The 22578-nt window shown below is 49.4% G+C and overlaps 1 protein-coding gene across 1 annotated transcript in view; it reads left to right on the top strand.

Annotated features, from left to right (window-relative positions):
• The first annotated feature begins 3618 nt into the window (after positions 1-3618).
• LOC116942393 (laminin subunit beta-2-like) overlaps positions 3619-22578 on the top strand; it is a 70684-nt gene continuing 51724 nt past the window's right edge. Inside the window, exons 1-6 of the mRNA XM_032954262.2 lie at positions 3619-3956; positions 7867-8057; positions 10214-10349; positions 11303-11376; positions 13353-13541; positions 18496-18559. Of these exons, the coding sequence (XP_032810153.1) occupies positions 3923-3956; positions 7867-8057; positions 10214-10349; positions 11303-11376; positions 13353-13541; positions 18496-18559 (688 nt within the window). The 5' untranslated portion in view covers positions 3619-3922. The remainder of the gene's footprint in view (positions 3957-7866; positions 8058-10213; positions 10350-11302; positions 11377-13352; positions 13542-18495; positions 18560-22578) is intronic.

Below are 22578 nucleotides of genomic sequence, written 5' to 3'. Positions count from 1 at the left end.
ACGCGGCGATCGCAACATCGACCGTTGATATGCCGGTCTCCCCGAGCACAACAATAACACATTGAGCTCATCTCCTGAAGGATCCGCAACGGGACAGCAACATCGCCATCTGCAGGCCGAGCAGCGAGGCGGAGAAAGGTTCATCACACTCTGCACTGCCCTGCTGTGGAATAGAACGAAACTACATTTAAAAAAAAATGTTACCGCATCAGGCCCACTGAGCCATCTAGCAATTTTCTTAGAAGCGACCTGGCTACCACAAATGATAGCTCAACGAAGTGGTTTATCATCGTGTTGAAACGTATAGCAGTCAAATACTCTAAACGCACGTTGGTTCTAAATGTGGAGGGAAAATCAAAACCCCAGAGGAGCCGGAGAAAAATCCACGGGAGAGAGAGAGAGAGACACACGCAAACTCCAAATATACAGCAGCAGGCGTCACGGTCGGGATCGAACCCACGACCTCCTGCAAATCAGGCGAGGGAGTTAACATCTCGCCGCCGTGGTCCCCAATCAAGTCTGTGAACTGGCGAGAGAAAGTAAATGAAGACGGCGTTAGAGCCAATACATCAGACCAACACATGGTGAGACCCGGTCTAATAATCTAAATATACTCTTGACAGCTCCCCGATGCGTTGATGGTTGCATCGCGTGCTGTTCGGCTTGATGTGTTCGACGTTTCGTTCCACGTGCTTCTTCAGCAACTGAACTGAAGCTCGTGCGGCGAAACGTCGGGACAATCAGGCCGCGGTAACAAACCGAAAAGCACTTCGGAGAGCCATCCAGCTCAGCCGCGCGGAACCTACTGCGTTTGCTATCGCTGAACTGTGGATATCACAGCGTATAGATGCGAACCCAGAATGCGTGCACCGCGCGGGTCTGACGGCATATTTTGTTTGTGGAGCAACAAAAACCATCACCAATCTGTACACGTTCGAGTCAACGACTTCGTCGTGTCTGTGGGACCTTTTTTTACCGGTATCAAAAATAAGAATAGGCTTTGCCCTTTCAGTTTCGAAGACACTGCATACATTTTCAGAGCACGTGTCTTTGCATGTTTTGCCACAAGCACGCGTGCTAATGGAGACTCAGTGCCTTGCAAGAAGGTATCCCCGTGTGGCTCTCGAACATCTTCACACCCCGCTGTTTTATTGCCAGAACGGGCAAAACCTATTCTTGGCATCGCCATAGGAGCCCGTCCATAAATGACGTCACGCGATTTTGGACGATTTTTGATCCCCCCCCCCTTCGTCACACGGCGTCACAAAAAGTCAGACCCCCCCCACAAATATGACGTCACAAAGCTCTGCCCCCCCCCAAAAAACATGCTTCAAATCGCCTTAAACTATTGTCATTGTAGTGCGTATTTAATGTGGCACTGCACTCTGGTGTTGTAGGAGAAAACATTTATTAAAAAGTATATTTAATTAAGTAGAACATGTTGTCTATATTTATCTAAAGTTGCGCATTTAAATGTGACGTCTCATTTCTCACCCCCCCCCCTCGTCACACATCGTCACAAATGTCTGACCCCCCCCCCCCAGGTGAGTGACGTCATTTATGGACGGCCCCATAGCGCTCTTGCGACGTCACCACCGTAGGTCGACCAGTAACGAAGCTGCATCGTGCGTGAACACCTTGCGGGAGCCACGCACATGCTGGTACGCACCTGCAGCAGGAGATTTATTTTGATTTGTAATGCATCTAGTGTCAGTGTTCCTGACACTGACAGTAACCCGAATCCAAGCCAGCAATCCCACCAGCCACGAGTACTAGCCCATCTCACTGACAACAACAAAGACAAAGATCCCCCGTGTAGCCTTAACAGACTGCTGGGGCAAGCGCTGTTAGCAGGCACCTATGAAGACCGGCACGGCACACGAGGGGGTGGCTTGGCCAGCATCACTCCCGGGCGCCTTTGTCTCCCCAGCGGCGATGTTTACACACCGCACCAGGTACTCATTTGAGGCCGAGTCGACCTAGGAGACGCCCAGGACGGGTTTAGATAATCGTCACTGGTGTTGACTGTGAGTGGGAATCGAACTCGGGTTTCAAGTTTCATTTATTAGGTATAGCCCTGTGAGCCATGCGGCTCTTGAGCCGGGTGCAACTGCAACAAACAAAATATGAACAGAGAACATCTTAAAGCGACGACGACGTGCAACAGAAACATCCTGGATAAACCAGAAAATCTTCCAGAAAAAAAAAACCACCGTATTACAACGCTGTGTGCAAAAATCCCAGTGTGATGCAAGTCAAACAATAACAACCATAAGACAATTTAGATTCAAGTTATCAGGCCAACTCCGCACTTCCGCAAGAAACATGGCTTAACCATATGTTTTAGAAATCACCAAAATAAAGCTATAAAATACAATGTAGCAACAGTGGTCGGGTTCGTAACGCAGCACAGCGCTAACCGCTACGCTCCCACTCCCCCAGACTGCCACGCGATGTAACAACGACCCATGTGGTTCCTTCACTGCGGCCGATGGCATCGCTCCACTTCTGGCCATGGACGTGGTTTTTGTCCACTCCTTTGGCTGCCAATCCGCCCTCAGTCTCGACCGCCGACCGTCGTCCCTTGCAGTGGCGACCGTGACCTGGGCAAGCCCACTTCGTCTTCTACAGCAGGCAGTGCGATGGCTCTGCAGTCGCGTAACTAGCGTGGGGGCAGGGGGTGCCTTGCCTCTCCCCATCCCTGGTGGCCAAAGCAACGAGTTGAGGCCCCTTTGACGAACCACCGTGAGAAGCAAAGGGGCCGTCCATAAATGACGTCACGCGATTTTGGACGATTTTTTTTATCCCCCCCCCTCGTTACACCCCTAAAATATGACGTCACAAAGCTCTGCCCCCCTCCCCCCCCCCAAAAATTTCTTAAAATCGCTTTAAACTATTGCCATTGTAGTGCGTATTTAATGTGGCGCTGCACTCTGATGTTGTAGGAGAAAACATTTATTAAAAAGTATATTTAATGAAGTAGAACGTGTTGTCTATATTTATTTTAAGTTGCGCATTTTGATGTGACGTCACATTTATCAACCCCCCCCCCCCACTCGTCACACATCGTCACAAATGTCTGACCCCCCCCCCTCTAGGTACGTGACGTCATTTCTAACTACGTGATGACTTTACCGAAATAACCAAAGAGGTAACTGCTGCGGAGCTGCAGCGGCTGCATTTTACGAAGACGGAGCGCCCCTCGACAGCGTTAAATGATTGAGACCGTGAGCGCAGCGACGATGCGATGAGGCAAGGGGAGCCGCGATATCGAACAGTCCTAGGTGCGATCGTATGCGGATGTTCTCTGTTCCACGTGTTGCTGCTGCTGCTAGGTTCGTCTACTCTGGCGTAATTCCACCCCGTCGCGCAGGCGTTGAGATCGCGGGACACAAAACCGCGACAACAAATAACACCGCACTGTCGACAATGCGTTGTTGAAATGTCCAAAACTAAAATAAACCGAAGCGTTTCGCGCGTGCGTTGGCAGCGCGGATGGGGACATCAGCTGTGGCTGAAAAGGTCCATGGAATGTTGATCCCAAAAATAAAGCGTGCTGCAGAGCAGGAGGAGGGACTGGAGGGAGGGAGGGATGGAGGGAGGGAGGGAGCAGGGAACGCAGAACGAAGACGCGGCGTGGAGAGTTGCAGGGCTCCGACTCTCGTTCAGTCACCGCACCGTCGTGTTCAGTCGAGCGGGTGGGGGGCGGGTTCCACACCACTCGTGTCAATTATAACTCAATCAAGTTGAGTAAGTCATTCGTTCAGCGTTGATGCTACAGGGGAGTGATTTGGCTATTTGGTTTAAATAGATACATAGGTGCTGTCTGGGTAAAGCGAGTTTGAAACTTTGGAGTAATATTTGGGAAGTGTTTTCGTGTGCGTGTGATGCGAGTTGGAAGTCTCTCGTTACACCACGCATCATGAATGAAGACCAGGCAATGCTCTACAGAGTCGGTAAGCCTCGTCGTGTGCGATGTGTACCCGAGCGAGTGAGTCCTTGTGTGGCAGCGGTGGTGTAGCGGTAAGCGCGCTGCATTACCTACCCGGCGACGCGGGTTCGACTCCCGCCCACGGCCAACACCAGTGACGAATATCTGAACCCGTCTGGGCCTCCCTTAGGTCGACTCAGCCTCAGATGGGTATCTGGTGCGGTGTGTAAATATCGCCACTGGGGAGACTAAGGCGGTCGGGCGTGGTGCTGGCCACCCACCCCCTCGTGTGCCGTGCCGGCCTTCATAGGTGCTCGCGAACAGCACTTGCCCCAACAGTCTGTTAAGGCTATGCGGGGGGTCTTTGACTTTGTAATACTGCATATAGACCATTGAGGCAGTCACAGAGTAACTGCTGTACATTCTATTTGTGCTCTGGAATGGCTCGAGAGTTAAAAATGTTCAATAGTCGAGTAATGAGAAAAATCTGAAAATAAAAATGCTTTTCCATAAAATTACTGTTGATCGGGTTCAGTTCACCAGCCTAAACATTTATTTAAATATCGTGCTCCATATATATGCATACGATTCCCATCAGTTAACCGAGTAAATCGCCTCCCGTGGCGTGTGACGCTAAAGCCGACAGAAAGCGAATCAAGCCAGTTACCGTTAGCTATTATCATCATCATATACATCTCCAATATTTGTCGAGAGAGTTTGACCTATGATTGAGATCGTTTTATGAGTAGGTAACCCCTGTTGCAGTGTGGTCACAACATAACCTCGTCCGATTAGCACGGTTGGGGACGTACGGTGCGAAAGAAGTACTAATACATTTATTAGGTTCCTTATTCTTCATCATTTGGTGACAACGCTGCAACAGGGTTACCTATAATGCAATATGTCAGCAACATTGTATATAGTTTAACACGTGGTAGGCTTTCGCGACCAATATCCACAATAGAGGTTCTTGGGTTAGATCGCGTAAATGTGTGTCGTTAAACCCGCAACCACCCGACACAGCCAATTCGTAAGCTTTGTCACGTGAACAGAACATGGATTCATTAACCAGAACATGGATTCATTCATTCATTTTCATTCATCCATTTTCAGAACATGGATTAATTAAACAGAACATAGATTCATTCATCCATTTTCATTCATCCATGTTCTGTTTATATGCATTCATTAATACCTCCCCCCCCCCCATTACGCGCAAGAAGAGCACGTGGCGTCATCACATCTACCCCCTCTATTTAAGGAACGAAACAGGAGGATTTTTCCGCAGATTTGGCTGTCGCCTGATGAAGCTAGTTGTAATTACTGGCGAAACGTCGTACTCAGATTGTAAATGTTGTGGCTTGGCTGTACTAGTAACGAATTGGCCACGTTCTGTTTACGTGACAAACTTACTAATTGGTTGTGTCGGGTGGTGGCGGGTTTAACGACACATTCAAATATTATATTTAAATATTAAATGTTTTATGTAGTAGTCGTACATTCATGATTATTGAAGGGTTTGTCTATGGATCATTAATATGCCAATTTAAAACCCGTTAATCAGGAAATATAAAACATTTTTAATTATCATCAGGCCCGATGGTGTATAGTGCAGTTTCTGACTCTTATCCATAGCCTGAAACGTCGCACATTACATAATTTTTTCCTGGCTAAGGCTCTCAACGAATGTGTTGAGATTTGTTTTGCTAATGCATCACCCACTGCCAACGCAGTATCACCAAATAATTCAAGGGTCATTGTATGTGTAACTTCTTTTGCACCGTACGTTGTGCAAATCGCAGGCGCCCGAAACGTCGCTTGTTATATATATTTACTTTTAATCGATGAATGCGTCGACTTTTTTTTAGCTTTTGTCAGACACACAACGAGATGGGGGAAAGCGCATTCTGGATTATTTTGTTCGTTGTGCGCAAGACCGACCCAGCCGCCGAACCAGAATAGAATGTTGTCAGCTTCAGGCACTATTTAGAGCTCTTTCTTATATGCAGCCCTCACTGTGGACTATCGCTTTACAACCGAGTCCGCGGAACCCACTGCGTGAAGAAGAGCGGTCATTAAAATAATAATAAAATACACAGAAAACATAAAAAAGAGAGGGGAAGAGAGAGGGAGGAGAGGGAGGGGAGAGAGAGGAGAGAAAATCTTTGGTGAAATTTTTCATTTAAAAAAAGCGGGGGGGGGGGCACATAAAGCAAAGCATTGAACAAAAACCGAAATGATGAACGAAGCAAAGTGCCGACTACACCGAGCATCTTCCTTTCAACTCTGATCGTAAAAAAAGAGCGGTCATGGTACTCCTCTACCTACCGCCTTGATATTCGCGGTTGCGTTGTTGTTGTTGTTTGTGGTGGTGGTGGTAGCGTTCTGAAGTTATTGAAGAAGTTCCACGCGGTGGATTGGACATTCGTGAAGTGACCCTGTACGAATTGAGCACGTGGATCGAACGTAGACACAAGTCGCAGAGAAGCAGTGAGACGAGACACAGAGAGATACACACAGAGAGAGAGGCACAGAGAGAGAGACACAGAGAGAGACACAGAGAGAGACAGAGAGAGACACAGAGAGACAGAGAGAGAGAGACACAGAGAGACAGAGAGAGAGACACACAGAGAGACAGAGAGAGACACAGAGAGAGACACACAGAGAGAGACACAGAGAGACACACAGAGAGACACACAGAGAGGGACACAGAGAGACAGAGAGAGAGACACAGAGAGACAGAGAGAGACACAGAGAGAGACACACAGAGAGAGACACAGAGAGACAGAGAGAGAGACACACAGAGAGAGACACACAGAGAGAGACACAGAGAGACACACAGAGAGACACACAGAGAGACACACAGAGAGGGACACAGAGAGAGAGACACAGAGAGACAGAGAGAGACACACAGAGAGACACACAGAGAGGGACATAGAGAGACACACAGAGAGACAGAGAGAGAGAGAGACATAGACACACAGGGGGCGAAACGAGAGAAGGAGCCGCGGTCGATGTCGACACGAGAATGAGACGCAGCGAGACGAGTTAAGAGATGTAGACAAGATAGACACGGCAGAGATAGAGTGCGTTTATGTATATTAATTATCTTATGTTTAGTAGGATTTGAATATGAGCTGACATTAATTGGGTTTTAGATGTATATTATTTATCTTATGTTTAGTAGGATTTGAATATTATATTAATTGGGTTTATATGTACGTTCAAAATCACAACAAGAATATTTATGTATACTGTACTGGAGGCATCCGATGAGCTACAAAGCTCTTTTTCACAGATGTCCAGTCGGGGCGGGTAAGAACGTTACAATAACAGTACGATAGCATGATAATCACATACCTGTCAATCCCTTAGCAGCGCATACCTTATTGCAGACCATTTCAGACCTTATTGGTCACCCCGTGCCCTTATAAATCTCAACGTTCATCCCACAAAGTCCCATCACAAGGGAGAAACAACAAACAAATATACTTTGTTGCCCGTATTGAAACGGCTGTACACCGTATGGACCTGCAAACTCAATTTCCCTGTCTAAGAATACGGGGTAAACCGAATGGTTTGACAGGTGTGTAATTATGTTATGTTTTAGTAGGATTTGAATATAAGCTGATGTCAATCGGGGTTTATTCGTATAGCAATTATATTCTTTTGAGTAGGATTTTGAATATGAGCTGATATTTATTGCACCACAATTTTTTCATGAAATCTGGCGGAGGGGGGGGCTGGGAGCTTGATCCACTTGGGCGAGAGGTGCCTAAACCTTTTGCTTGCTCTACGTTTGCCTCGCCTCGCCACCACCGCAGCACGCGAGCAGCTCACGCGGCTGGTACCACGGCCCCGCTCCCCCTCCCGTGCCCCCCCCCCATGCCCCCCGTGCCCCCCCCGTGCCCCCCCGTGCCCCCCCCCCCCCCCAGTGCTGCTGTGCGTGGCGCTGGGCGCCTCCGTGGCCTCGCAGGAGGCGTGGGGCGCGGCGCACGGATGCGCCCACGGCAGCTGCTACCCCGTGACGGGAGACCTCCTCGTCGGCAGGGCGGACAAGATCTCCGCTTCCTCCACGTGCGGCCTCGTCGCGCGCCAGCGATACTGCATCGTGAGCCACCTGCAGGCGAGTAGTGGTGGTGCTGGTGGCTGCCGCGGTGGTGATGGACTGATGGTGCAGGTTGATGATCGCGGTGGTGGTGCTGGTGGCTGCTGTGGTTGTGATGGACTGATGGTGCGGGTTGATGATCGCGGTGGTCTTAGAAGTTCTATTCCCGCTCACGATGACGAAGATCTGAACTGGTCACGGGGCCTTTCTTCCCTTGGTCGACTCAGCCTTAAATGAGAATCTGGGTGCGGTGTGTAAACATCAGCACTGGGGAAACAAAGGCGGCCGAACACGGTGCTGATCACCCACTCGTGTGCTGTACCGGGCCTTGATTAGTACTCGCTAACTGTACTTGACTCAACAGTCTGTCAAAGGCTATACGGGGGATCTTTGTCTTTGGTCTTGGTGATGGTGGTCGTCGTTATGATGTTGGGTGGTGATGATGGTGATGGATTGATGATGGTGTCAGTGGTTGTCATCATCATTAGCAGCGTCATCATCATCATCACCACCACCATCATCCGTGGTCAAATTAACAGCTGAAGCAATAGAATTGCAATTGTAGCAGTACAAATAATTAGTCATGGGCAGTGGCATTCATCATCAACAGCTGCAGCTACGCATTACAATGAAACAACAGCAATTACATAATTGTTCAGCAGTAGCAGCAATCATTAATCATTCAATCATCATCATCACTCACAGGAGCAGTGCAATCATAATCGACGGAGGCCGATTCATAACCATTAGCGCCGTAATTTGCATGCACAGCCCTTGTGTTAATCCACTGCTGGATGGAAGCCTTCCCACGCGATACGAATCACCATGCTTCACACCACGCTGATCAGGGCATGTTGACGAAGGCAGGGGACCGTAGACGTTGGAGGACAGTGCAATACAACAATTGTTTTTTCTACACTGCCTCTCCTGACACCATGTCCCCGACACAGCCTATAACATCCCCCTTTCTCGCATTGGTGGCGTTGCCTATCAAAGCACGTGTCCAGGCCAGTGCCGGATTATCCTAGTAGCAACAGCAGCATATGCTACGGGCCCTGCACTTTTTCTAACAGAGGTCCTCCGTGGGTCACGCTTTGTGAAATGTTTAGTTTCGTACCCATCGTCAACCGATACGATGGAATATATAAGTGTCCGTGACAGCGACGGTTGAGTTGTTCTTTTTAGCGGAGTGGTCATCATAATCTGCCGAGTCATCACAAGAGCGATTCGGCGGGCTTCGTAACAATGTGCGCATTGACAACGAAGCCAAGCGAGAGGAGCGCCGGCCAAGACATTTTCATTCGGATTCCTTCTTCCTTTTCCATAAACACATCTGGCCATTAAGCGATCTTGCCAAGCCGTTTTTGCCACATTATTCAGATCTGTGCTCCTCTTCTCCGCCCAGACTCATGAAGCACCATCTCTCCACACTGCCAAATTACGACGATCCATCGGACAGGTTTAATTGAGAGATTTGCAAGTTAATTAAACGGCTTATTACCAGACCATTTTTCAGTCCACCACTTGAAAATTATTAAAGCCTCCGCGCCATGCCGTGTCAGTTATGGCGGTATGTGCGACCCATACGTCATCCCGCGCCACATTGGTTAGTGAAGGGGGTAGCCAGAGATTGGTTCCGATATCGATCACCCCTGATAGTGTCAACTATGCAGCAACTGTGGGATCTTAGAGAAGGAACAAGGTGATGATGGCAAGATGTGTTACATGAACGCAACTATTGACCCAACTACCAGAGTTTGATTCCCAGCCACAACCTCGCATTCACCAACCAACGATACATAGTGGCTGGAATTACTGAGGCTTTTATGGATAAATAAGGGGCATTGTTATTATTACAATTAGATGACTGGCCGGTGTTCAAGAGTAGGCCAAATACCTCTTTGGAGGCCCTTCATAGCATCTCTGTTAGTGGAGACCCTTGACTGCTGATGAGCTCAAGTAGAGCGAAATCAGTCCAGGCTTTTTTAGATATTCCAGCCGAGAGGTCAATACGTTTGATAGACAATTTTATTTTTTAATGTCACGGCGATTCTTGCAATCGTCTGCGTGATTAACGGACCTGGTCGGCGAAGCAGGCGTGGCGGGTTTGTTGCGATGTGTTTCGCGCGGCAGTGAAACCCGCACGTGCCCTGCCACTCCGTGCGCTGAAACAGGAGCAGGAGAAGTGCTTCCACTGCGACTCGCGGCGGCCGTACCAACCGGGGCGCAACCCCAACAGCCACCGCATCGAAAACGTCGTGACGTCCTTCGCGCCCAGCCGACGCATGACCTGGTGGCAGGCGGAAAACGGTCGGTGGGCGTGCGGACGGAGCGCAAACCCCCTCAACACCACCATGCGCGCTCGTCGGATTTGAGTTTGACCCCGAGTCACTCACAACCACCCACCCACTCACCTGCCGGCCGGCCCCTGTTGCTGTCCTTTTTGGTTTAACACGACGCAGGCTTTCGTGACTAATATCATCCATAATAGAGGGGTTTTTTTGGGGTTAGATCGCGTAAATATATTAAATTGTCGTTAAACCCACCAACCACCCGACACAGCCAAAAAAAAACCTTGATAATTGGCTGTGTCGGGCGGTGGTGGGTTTACCGACTCTTTTTTTATATTTACGCGATCTAACCCCAAAAAAAACTGTGTTATGAATATATTTTGCATGTTGGCATTTTAAAGTGTGCCGTAGCTCCCACGCACACTCCCCCCCCTCAGGTCACTTGCGCTGGTCCACGTGGCGTGGCAGCGGTGACAGAGCTCTCGTCTGATAAAGCGCGCCACCCCGTCATTGAAGCGACTCCTTCGACCTGACCCACCCCTTCTTGTTGGTTTCGACTTAGGCCTTAAGAAACGCGGCTCTTTTTTCACGAGGGATATTTCAGGGCGATGGCCCTCATGAGAAGGGGATGCGCGCTGAATAGTTGAACGTTGCATGCTGAACTCTAGAGTGCGGAATGATGATGTTATGGCTCGCAAGTAAGACCTTTGGCAAGCGGCAGTGTAGTCGACGATTGATTCTGCGTGATTAATCTCCCATCGCAGCATTGACGATGTGCAACGTATAGGCTTATTGTAAGGCTCATGAAAAGATGAATCGTGGCAAATGGTTGAAAACCACAAACTTCATATTTAACTGTGATGATGATGATGAGTAATGTATTGCTTTATCTGTATAGTGGTTTGACAAAGTCCCGACACAAAAGCACGTGACTTTATCTCCTGTTCTCGATTCTGCCGTCTTGGTGTACAGGCGTTGAGAAGGTCACCATACAGCTGGACCTGGAGGCAGAGTTTCACTTCACTCATCTCATCATGACCTTCAAGGTGAGGGGGGGGGGAGGGGGCGCACGACTTCACACGGGTCCAGTGCACTCGCAATCTGCAGAGGCTGTGCCACCAACAGCCTGTGCCCCCAGGCCCTCAACTCGAGCTGCTGTCGGATCGTGGGGGCCGGTAGAGGTGTTGTGTTGGGTTGCGACGGTGACGGCGAATTGCCGCCAAGGAGACCTGGGCGGTGAGGGGGGCGGGGGGGGCCCAAAGAGACATTGGAGACATTGGCGTTGCAGGGCCCACCCCAGCACGAGCCTAGTATCGGCCCCGGCACCGTTCGGGTCAGGCGCAGTTGAACACCTAACCGAGGGGCAACTGGCCCTCGGAGAGGAGCTCGATGCATGGCGTTAAGAGGTCAAGTTTCCTCCTGATGGGCGCTGGCCAGGTGGCTCAGGGGTCAGAGCCCCGAGCTGCCACTGCTGAGGTCCTGGGTGTGAATGCAGGCAGCTGGACACAAGATAAACGGATTCTCGAGTGTGGTGAGTTGATTGCCGCAGCCACGGTCACAGACGGTTGCACAAGAGACCGTCAAATTGCACTCGTTTTTGTTCACTGCATTTAATTTGGATGTCTTTTGACTTATTTAGTTATAAACATGCAATGCGTACTCTTTGTGCAGGGCACGTCGGTGCGGTTGCTCCGAGTGTGGACAAAGAAGCCGATTGAAGTCATCTCCCATTCTCTGACACAGAGTGATGCACTGCTAGCTGCAGAATTCTGGATGTTCATTTCTGCATGCCATGACAAGATGCCATCAGCACATTTAGAATGTAATCAGAAAACAAAGACATTAATGAATACAATAATAGTGTTAGTAATCAATTTCAAGGACAGTGGATTAATTATCAGAGTTGTCTTTTTGTTTGCAAACATGATCCCTTGTATAAAGGTGCCAGTTTTGTTGCCAGTTAAAAGGGTAAAAAAAACCTATTACTATATCTTGCTACTGGCAAAGGAGGTCTCATAAAATAATAGTGTTGTTAACAAGTTCAGTAACCAAGCGTTCGTCATTAACATTGTCGTAATAATTATTGCCGATTCAAATGGTTCCTTGCTTCGAAAAGAAATAACGAATCCCAATGATTTCTCTCTCTGTCTGTCTCTCGTTCATGGTTAAAATCAACAGCGACTGAGTTGCACGGAGATTTTTGATTTCCCACTGAATATTTGCCAGGTCGCGGGTAGACTGGAGTAGGTGGCACGTGACCAGTAATAAGTCGCAGCCATAGCGAGAGGAATACTGGATGTGGTTTACTGTGTGCGAACATATTTTCTGGCTGCCACCTCCTGAGGTAGAAAAAAATCCAGGCGATTTCATGTAACAAAAGAATATTTCACGATACGGGAAGAGCGGGGATACGAAATGTATATGCATCGTCTTGGTGGTGTATTATTACCAAACTGACAAAAACCCACACCTTTTGTATTCCAGTAAGAATGCTCGATTTTTCCAGGACAGCTTCCTCATTTTTCCACAACTAACAAAGGATGGACTTTTAATGCTCCCGGGAATATTTTCCGACTTTGCTCTAATAGAAGACCACCTTGGGAAAATCAGGACAGGTGGAAATCCTACTCAGTCACTGACCCGGACAGAGACCCAGCTGACATTAATCTCCGACCGCACATGCATGTGTGCGTGTGTGCTCGTGTAGAGCAATGGTTACGGCGCTGCGCATCGAACCCGGCGACCTGAGTTCGGTTCCTGCTCACGGCCAAGACCAATGACGATTATCTGAACTGCTCCTGGGCCTCCCCCTCGTTAAACTCAGCCGCAAATGTATTTCACGTGTGATGTGTAAACATCGCCACTGGGGAGAAAAAGGCGGCCGGGCGTGGTGATTGCCACCCACCCCATCTTGTGCCGTGCCGACCTCCGTAGGTGCTGCTCGCTAGCAACACTCGCCCCAACAGCCTGTTGAAGGCTACACGGGGGATCTCCGTGTCTTTGTGCTCGTGTTCCCGCGCAGACGTTCAGGCCGGCCGCCATGCTGGTGGAGCGCTCGTCGAACTTCGGCCGTTCGTGGAAGCCGTACCGCTACTTTGCGTACGACTGCGACGCGGCGTTCCCGGGCATCGCGACGCGAACCCTGCAGCGCGTGGACGACGTGGTGTGCGAGTCGCGCTACTCCGACATCGAGCCGTCCACCGAGGGCGAGGTCTGTACCGACCCCCCCACCCCCTCCCACCGCACATTAATTTGTCAGTTTTTTTTTTATTTTGCTTAAGCCTCTCCCGTTCCGACGACGTACGTGCACGTCATCCGTTTCTCTTCGAATTCCGTTCCGATGATGTACACGTACCGGATTAAAAAAAAAATATATATAACTTTATCAGTACCGAAGCTCCCACAAGGCCATGCGGGAGGGCATCTGGCACAGTTTGGCGCCAGCTATGGTAGAGTACGCTCGTGTCGCTACAATTCTCTGCGGTGAGTACAATGTCTTTAAAAATAACGGCGCTACGCCGCTCTAAATAAAATTAACGCTGAACCGCTTGCGCGTTCCAAGATTCAGCGGTGAACAGGGGACACCCCGGCCCTGCAACTTACAGTAAGTCTGGAGCAGTCGTCACGTGACTACTGAGTAGCCGCAGCCATAGCGAGATGTATACTTGATGTGGTGTTCCGGGTGTGTGAAGTACTTCTTGGACAGACGCGGCTGAAACCAAGGTCTCTCTCTGCATCGGGGGTGTTGTGGGGGAAGTTGCCACTCAAACTTTTGGGCGGGTGGTAAAAACAATATCATATCCTGTGCCACCTCCATATTAATAATAATGTTTAGTTTTATAAAGCGTCTCACATTCGCTGAGGAACCACAAACAAGCCAGAAGCCTAGTGACAACAATTTCCCATGCTCTGGAGTCCTTCATATATTCAGATGCTTCCAGCCAATTAATGAGTGTTTTACATATGTGGGAGAAAAAAACCGGAGCACCCAGCGAAAACCCTCTCATGCGAGGAAGCAACACTCGATCCAATACGGAAGGGAGACATGATATTAGTCCGTACTTTTTCATACCGCCTTCACCTGGTCAGTAGGGGTACAGCACCTTCTTGAAGCCCACAGGAAGGGGGTTTCTAAACATTTGTGTGACCCATCAACCCGACTCGCTGTCTCCACGGTGCTGGGTTACAGGCGTGCGTAGCCATCACCCCCTGACCCATTTATTACCTGCGCCGGGTGACCTCTTGGCTCCTTGACGGTTTCTTGCCCCGACCGATGTCTAAAACATTTTCTCCGTGCCTAACATCCACAAAGCAGCGTGCATCATCATAGCACGGTGCACCGCAACCATTGCCCACATCACCGCACAGCGCCTCGCAGCTCGGTGAGAGGGGGAACCAGAAGCCGTTTGCGGTCGTCCAGCGCTGCCACAGCCACTCAAATAATGGCCGCGTCTTGATTAATTCTCGTTGACTTTTTTTGTCTTGTCCAAATAAACCGTTCGCGTAATTGCGCTGTCAAAACCCGGACGCTCTCGTTCTATTCCCCACTGTGCGCTTGGCTTTAACGGGAGCTCTAAGCCTCAGGAACTGAAACCTGCCCTTTCGTCCTCCGCCCGCGAGAATGTTGCGCGTTTTTGCCCCGTAATTTGCATCGGGTAATGATGCTTTATTGTGTTTCCGCAAGAGCTTATCGCGTCTAAATATGTTCGCATTTATTTGCAGGACTTTTTGGTTGAGTCTGAACGCGCGAGTGTTACGTTACTGCCCCTCGTTCATTCCGGGCTGTTGTTTTTCTTTATTGGTCCTTGAAACCATTCAACCCGAGCGTTGGCCACGGTCTGTTGGCCATGGATCGTGGTTGTGTGTCTGCGCACGCGTGTATTAATTAGTGCCCTGTATTCGCTCGGCGTTCGTGTCCCGATTAGATACCTCGATCGTGGCTGGGGGGGTGGGGGGGGCTCTGAGCGTGTGTGCATGTGACCCAGCCAAGCGTGGGTTCGATTTGCTCGCAAGCCTTCGTCGTGATGTTTCGACCGTCGTGTTTTTTTTTACTTCCGCAGCATCTCGCTCGTCGTCGTCGTCATCTGCAGCGGCATCAGTGGGATTGCCGTCATCATTGCAGGACTTTTTCAGAAAAAGAGTATTTTTTGGGTTAGCTGATTATATATTTATATTAAGCTTAAGCAGGTAACCTTGCACCTCATTGCAGAAATGTTATTCATTGTAGAGGTCTTGATTCAATTCAAGAATAGAATTTTTTTTTGTCTCGTTTATAAAATGCCGTCTGAGCATCAACGGAACATTTCTATATAATTTGCATTCATTGTAAACACTCTGTTCATACACGCACGACTCAGTGCGCGTAACATGAGCGTGACAATCAAATACCGTCGCTGAATCCATGCACAGATGCGCAATTGTTAGTGCGTAGCAATTGTCATCCTCACCACCATCGTCAGTGATGCTGACGATCACTATGCCAACCTGCGGCAGCTTCGAGCTTTCCCTCCGACGAATGAGCCTCGGATGCCGACTACGGCAGCTGCCACGGTGCCGGTGCATTTATTCTATTCCATTTCGCAATTATAAAGCGCCCTTTCCAGGGCGCTTTCAGATGCAATCCGACGGCGTTCAGTGAGGAAGGTTATGGAATGGATGCAGGGACAGGGGCTGGGAATGGAGCTGATGTTGCAGGGGTAGATAAGGCAGAATAAGGTGGAGTGTGATGGTGAGCGAGGCACTCTGATGGGCGCAGCGTGGATGAGAGGCAGTCCGGTATGGGGGACATGCGTGAAGTTGTATTGCCATGAGTTACCTGTAATGCATGGCAATTGTAAACATCATCACCATCACTACCACAAAGTGAGGCTAACGATCACTACGATCCTGCGGAAGCCTCGGGCGTTCCTTTCAGTTGCGTCTCCTTACCTGCTCACGCCGGCGCTCGTGACGCCTGCAGCCCCCCTCGCACGACGGGCTCGAGAGTGGAAACACGTGTCGAGTCACGAGGGTCGTGGCTGTTGTGGGAGGGGGGGGGGGGGTGATTGACGACCGCACACGGGAGCCGTCGCTCTGGGAGCCATCGCCGCTCCACGCCAACCCCTTACCGTGTGGAAATCCGCGTGAAGGCAGCCGTTGTTTGCGCCGATCCGCCAGACCTGGCGATCGCCGGCGTGAGTGGAACCGATCCGGCAAATGACGCGGCAGGGGCACGCCGCCTCCACGTCCTGGCCCATCCCGTCCGATCCACCGTGGCTTCCGACGGGTTTACACATTTTTTGTTAAATTAAATAATATCTGTCTGGAAAGAGATCCGTGTTCTGTTATGGCTACACATGTGATGTCGTGTTCTTGTGCTCAATACATTGTTATTTTCTTTAAATTTGTTCTTTCAAATTCCCCTCTGTTTGGTCATTTGTACAGCTCGTTTTTAGTCAGTGGTTTCTTATATCAGTGGCGGACGCGAGCCGAGTTTGCTTCTTTTTCTGCTGATAATGGGGATCTTATATGTTTTGACTTGTTTATTAGGACACAAATATGAAATTTCAGGCCGACTGTACCCTGTGGGTAAAATCATTCAACCTCTGGGCCATAATTTTGTCTGCAATCCCTTCCTTACTGAGTGATTCTCTGGATATTATCATCTTCTCAAATACACCGTTCCGGTGCCTCAAGATGTACTGCATGGGAGGCGTGGTATGATCGACGATGACGACGATGATTATGATGGATTTATTTTTGGGTCCAAATTGTAAAACTTAATTTTCACATCTGTATGTTTATTATCACAATCTCAGCTATATTTGTGCCACATTCTAACCACATAGCCCTTGAGGAAGATGATTCAGATTTACTCGGTCAGTCGTAATTGTCATTGTGTATTGTCAGATATAGTAAATTGTACAATGCCACTTGCATGCATGGGTTTATGTTAAGCAAGTGAACAGAAAGAGAGAGACAGAGAGCACAACGTCAACTATAAACAAGTAGCTTGGAAACATATTACAGGGATGGATTCTTCAGAAAAAATACCATATTCTCCGGATTGTAATATCTAAGTTGTAAAGAAAGAGTGGTGGGTGTGTCTTACAATTCAGTAGCTACACATGCGTGTATGTGCGTGTGTGTATGTGCGGGCGTTCGACACTTCACGTGGCCTCAAGGTGCACATGGCCTGGCACAAGCGGCGTGGTGACGTCACCGCCACTTAGTGGCGAATGGTGGTTGTATGTATGGCCTCAAGTGGGGAGCGGTAGTGTAGCGGTTAGCGCGCTGCGCTACGAACCTGGCGACCCGGGTTTGATTCGCGCTCACGGCCAACACCAGTGACGATTATCTGAACCGGTCCTGGGCCTCCCCTAGGTCGACTCAGCCTCAAATGAGTACCTGGTGCGGTAGATAAAAACATTGCCACTGGGGAGACAAAGGCGGTCGGGCGTGGTGCTGGCCACCCACCACTTCGTGTACCGTTCTGGCCTTCATAGGTGCTCGCTAACAGCACTTGCCCCTACAGTCTGTTAAGGCTATACGGGGGATCTTTATCTTTGTATGTATGGCCTCAAGGCGCACATGGCCTGGCACAAGCGTCGTGGTGACGTCACCGCCACTTAGTGGCGAATGGCGGTTGTTTTTGTTGTGTATGTATGTGTATGTGCGTGTGCCTTTGTGTGCGTGTGACCAGATTCGTATAACCTTGCCGACACCGGGCTTAAGATTGGGGTGCATTTATTTTCCAGAGCATTCTATTATATTACGGAGAATTCGATAATTATTTTAAGTGGAATTTAAAAAAAGAGAGAACATGACGCTCAGACGGGAGCTGGCTTAGGACACGCGACTATGGATTTCATAGATGAGTGCCAGGAGCGGATGTCTCCTTACCACTTTTTAATTCAACAAACACAGACCTTTTTCCCTACTGGAAACTCACCCATTATGTTTGTGGCTTATTACCAAAGGACGCTGCGGTGCACAGGCAAGCCAACGGCGCGCGCCTGTTTGTCCTCTCGTATTGTGGAACGACGAGTCCCTGGCTCGCCCATCGCTGATTCCTGCTCCACGGACCGTTGGTCCGCTCAAGAATGGGTCTCTTGGACCACACTGGGGTACCCTGATTGACAAGCGCCTTCTCTCTCTCACTCTCTGTGATATATTCCTGTCCGCAGGTCATCTTTAAAGTCCTGGACCCTGCCATAAAGATCACCGATCCCTACAGCCACACGATACAAGGTGAATGTGAACATTGGTTCGTTGAAGTTTAATTTTTTTGCTGTCATGTAATCGATTTTTTTTTGCGAGATAAACACTGATATTTCTGGCAAATGCCAATAGCTGGTAAATTATGGTAAATACCTACATTATAAGACATTTACATTATCCATTTGTGAGTAAGTCTGTCAGTAACGGCAATTATATTGGTGATTTTATTCGTACACATCTGATATTCGTATACATTATGATTATGACTGAAAGGAACCATGAGTCTATGGTATTGACGAAGAACTATATACAACAAATCGACCTTCAACCTTGGTCAAGAAACTGTCTGAAAATTTTCACCGTGTTATGGTTATGGCTTTTTTTTTTTAAACTCACTTCTCATTCTTCTGAGTTAATTTTTTGGGCATTGAGAATTGGAAATAGTTAAAAAAGAAATAAAACATGGGTAATGCGTGGGAGAAAATTTGAGTGGGTCTTTGCCGAGTGGCAGGCCAGGGGGGGAGGGAGGGAGGAGGGGGGGGGGACTGACTGAAATTCCACAGGAGTTTTCCTGTACAGCGTAAAAGAGAACGTATGACGAATCGAGAACAGGCGCCATCGCCTTAATAAGAGCGACAACAAGACGGTGCCTCCCGCCTACTTATTATGTGGAGTCGGGTGCGGTGCCCCGCACGCTCGCAGACGTTCTGGCGCGACAGCGAACCGCCCTCGTGGTGAGGTTTTCAGTACCGTGCGTCGTGGGACGCTCAGACAGCGAGCAGACAAAGGACCCCGGCACGGCACACGAGGAGTTGGGTGGCCGGAAACCACGCCCGACCGCCTTTGTCTCCCCAGTGGCGATGTTAACACACTGCACCGGGTACTGATTTGAGGCTGAGTCGACCTAGGGGAGGCCCGGTTCAGATATTCGTCACCGGTGTTGGCCGTGAGCGGGAATCGAACTCGGGGCCGCCGGGTTCGGAGCGCGGCGCGCTAGCCGCTACCGTACTCCCGCTCCCCACCCACGAGCAGACACGCGCGTACTCACACACTCGCTCACATGCTTTAGCGATTTCCTCCCCCGCAATGTGCTGAGTGCGACGGACCCAGCCTGGGAGTCTCTTCTATAAAACAACAGGGGTCAGTCGGAGGCGGGCAGGGGCTCCGGCGTAGAGCCTATTTTGGCTGCCGCCAAATTGACACCGCGAGGCAGGCACGCATCGCCTTTCACGCCTAGAATACACACTTGCGCACGTGTGCGCAAGTGTCACGGGAAGGGGGGTGGGGGGGGCAGCATATGTGTAACGTCCTGCCAGTGACGGATTGAGAAATGACTAAATGAGAATAACGATTGATTGCGTCCGTTGTGGGTTAGAGGAGGGTAGGGGGGGCTGCTGCTGCTGCTGCTGTGACGTCTCGAGTCTGTGCGCTGTCACTGCCCCCCGACTCTCATTCCTCGTCGACGTTTTCATTACGAGCGGCTGGGCAAGGTTGTACCGGGCCGCTGGGCAAACCCCCCCTCCCCCCCCCCAGGCATTTTGTCCCACGAGCTGGCTGATTGAAGTTGAGATTTTTGAGTTTGGGTCGAGAATGCAGTGGCTACCAACTCCAGGGACAGATTTACTGGGAGAATGCCTGGTTTGCCCCGTGGCCCAATGCAACCCTGTTGCTTGGACGATACTGGAATTCATGATTTCCTTTAGAAGGAATTTAGAAGGCTTGCCCACTGGCCTAATTACTTGCAGCTCACATGACCGCATCCAATACCCCATTGGAAATATTATTACTATAAACACGCGCCTTGATTACGTTATTCCCATAATTAAGCTCTTCACCAATTCTAAAAAGAAAAATAACGTCCCATTAGTTACCCAGGGAATGCCTGATTTGAGTCTCAAGATACTTTTTTCAGAGAGGAACCTGCACGGACTATTTCTCCTCTTCTAGGAATACGTGTTTGGTTTGTGGTTGGGAGCCAAAGAACGTAGAAGCCCACACACACGAGGAAGTAACGGATCGATTCAATAATCCATCACTGTCCTGCTATCTACCGGCCACCAACACATTCTAAGCCTACAACCCCTGGTATTTGAAGGTATATTCTTGGTCGCCCATCCAAGTATTAACCAGGCTCAAATCTGATTAGCTTACGACATTGGGTGCATTCAGGGCGAATGGGTTCTTTGCATGTGTTTCTAATCATTATCGAACACCAATCATTGCCTATGAGCGGGAGTTAACCCGACATTGCGCTGAATGGCGATACCAATCCACGCGCTCCATTTTTCGCTGTCCGTTCAACTCGCGACAGGGGTGGTAGCCAAGACCTCTGCACTGTGGTTAAGCGACACGCAGATTGCCCTGACGTACTTGATTGCATCCACGGTGTATGCGGGCAGAGCTTTAATTCAATAATTCAAAACGTAGTGCAGTCGGTTACGAAAGTGAGCAAGTCGTGCATTTTTATACCTAAAACAGCGGCCCCCGAGACAATGTGTTGGGCACAATGCCACAAATTGCAGTTAAGTCTTCACTGCCTCCATCGAGAGCGAGAGAGATAACCGGCGATCGCAAAACTTGATGTTGCTGCTCGCCATATGTATGTCAGGGTCTCTGGCCGATAAGTCCACCCAAACCAGGTTGGCCAAAAAATAATTGTTCTTAAAAAAAAAAACTCGCAGTTGTCGAATGCGGGCCTAGAGGCCCAAAACGCCAAAGTGGTGAGCAGCAAACGGCGCTACTGAAGGTTGCAATAGGCACGGAGTTAAATACGGCCTTCGAATTGCGCCAGAGTTTAGGTACTTGAGCACAGACAAGTTTGGAGGGAGTTCTACCGTCGAGCAGTGCGAGGCAAGAGGTGGAATGAGGGGTGCTCCTGTGGTGTGGTGGTCGGTGTGGTGGTCGGCCGCAGTGCGGATCAGATGCGACGGTGATTCCTCGGCACGTGGTGGAGGAATTGAGGAGATGTGGTTACCGGGAAAATGTGAACTCCACTTTAATGAGCTCTGTGTGCTTCAGCAAGGGCTCGCCTGAAGTAATAACGCACTCTCCAATGTTATGTTTAAATGCTATTATTGCTATTCATCATGCCCTGAGTGTGTGTGCCAAGTGCGAGAATATGTTGTGAATTAGCTCCAATTTCTTATTGTTAATAGCCGAGTCCTGATGCTGCTCAGCACATACGCCAAGGGTGCAATTACGGGATGCAGGCATGCAGTTTTACGCGTTTTGCTGACAGTCAGGCTTGCCTCTCCGACGTCTTGCAGGCAACGCAGCGCCAGCTATTGCTGTGTATCTATGGATATTAAACTTCTTTCGCACCGCATGCAGCCAACCGTGCTAATCGGAGGTGCATGCGTACATGTGTGTACGTACAGACAGGGCCTCTCAGAGGTTCTGAGATGCCCGGAGCAGAATATGCCACATAAGGTCCTCTTATTCCACCATCCACAGGCCCATTGTGGGGCTCTCTTTTGTGTGGGGCCCAGGCAAAATTCGCCCTCTGGACGGCCCTGCATGCATATTCATGTATCTGCATTTGCAAATGTGTGTGTGTGCCTGTATAAGGTGTAGGCACGTCTCTACGTACGTGTGTGCAGTTGGCTGTGTGGCCCAGTCGTTAGTCAACGAGTATCCTTTATTTTAGCAGATGAGAGCCCATGGAGACACATCTGTTTTACAATTCAAGCATGGGGTAAACATAGCAAGGCTAAATGTGGAATGGGGTGTACAGCAGTAGCACAATGGTAAGTGCACTGTGATGTGAAACTGGTCAGCTGAGTTTGATTCCCGGCCATGGTTGACCTCGGGGGCGAGTGATGTCTAAACAAGTCCTGCGCTTCCCTTTGGCCAACCTGCACTGAGGAGCTTGGTGAAGTATGGTAAAAAAAAATCCCCGAGGACTGAGAAGTTAATTTTCTTTTTACTTCTTTTGGCTACATTGGAAAATATGAGAGCTACATTTAAAAATCTTAAAATTAAACAACAATTCGTATTGGATGCCGTGATACACTCACTCATCTTGCACTGACTAACTGACACATCATACG

This window comes from Petromyzon marinus, chromosome 14 (assembly GCF_048934315.1).
Source record: "Petromyzon marinus isolate PM22_M1 ecotype Great Lakes invasive population chromosome 14, UKy_Petmar_22M1.pri1.0, whole genome shotgun sequence".
In the NCBI taxonomy this organism is placed as follows: Eukaryota; Metazoa; Chordata; class Hyperoartia; order Petromyzontiformes; family Petromyzontidae; genus Petromyzon; species Petromyzon marinus.
Note: the sequence above shows the minus strand (reverse complement) of the source record. Positions and strands in the feature narration are given on the sequence as shown.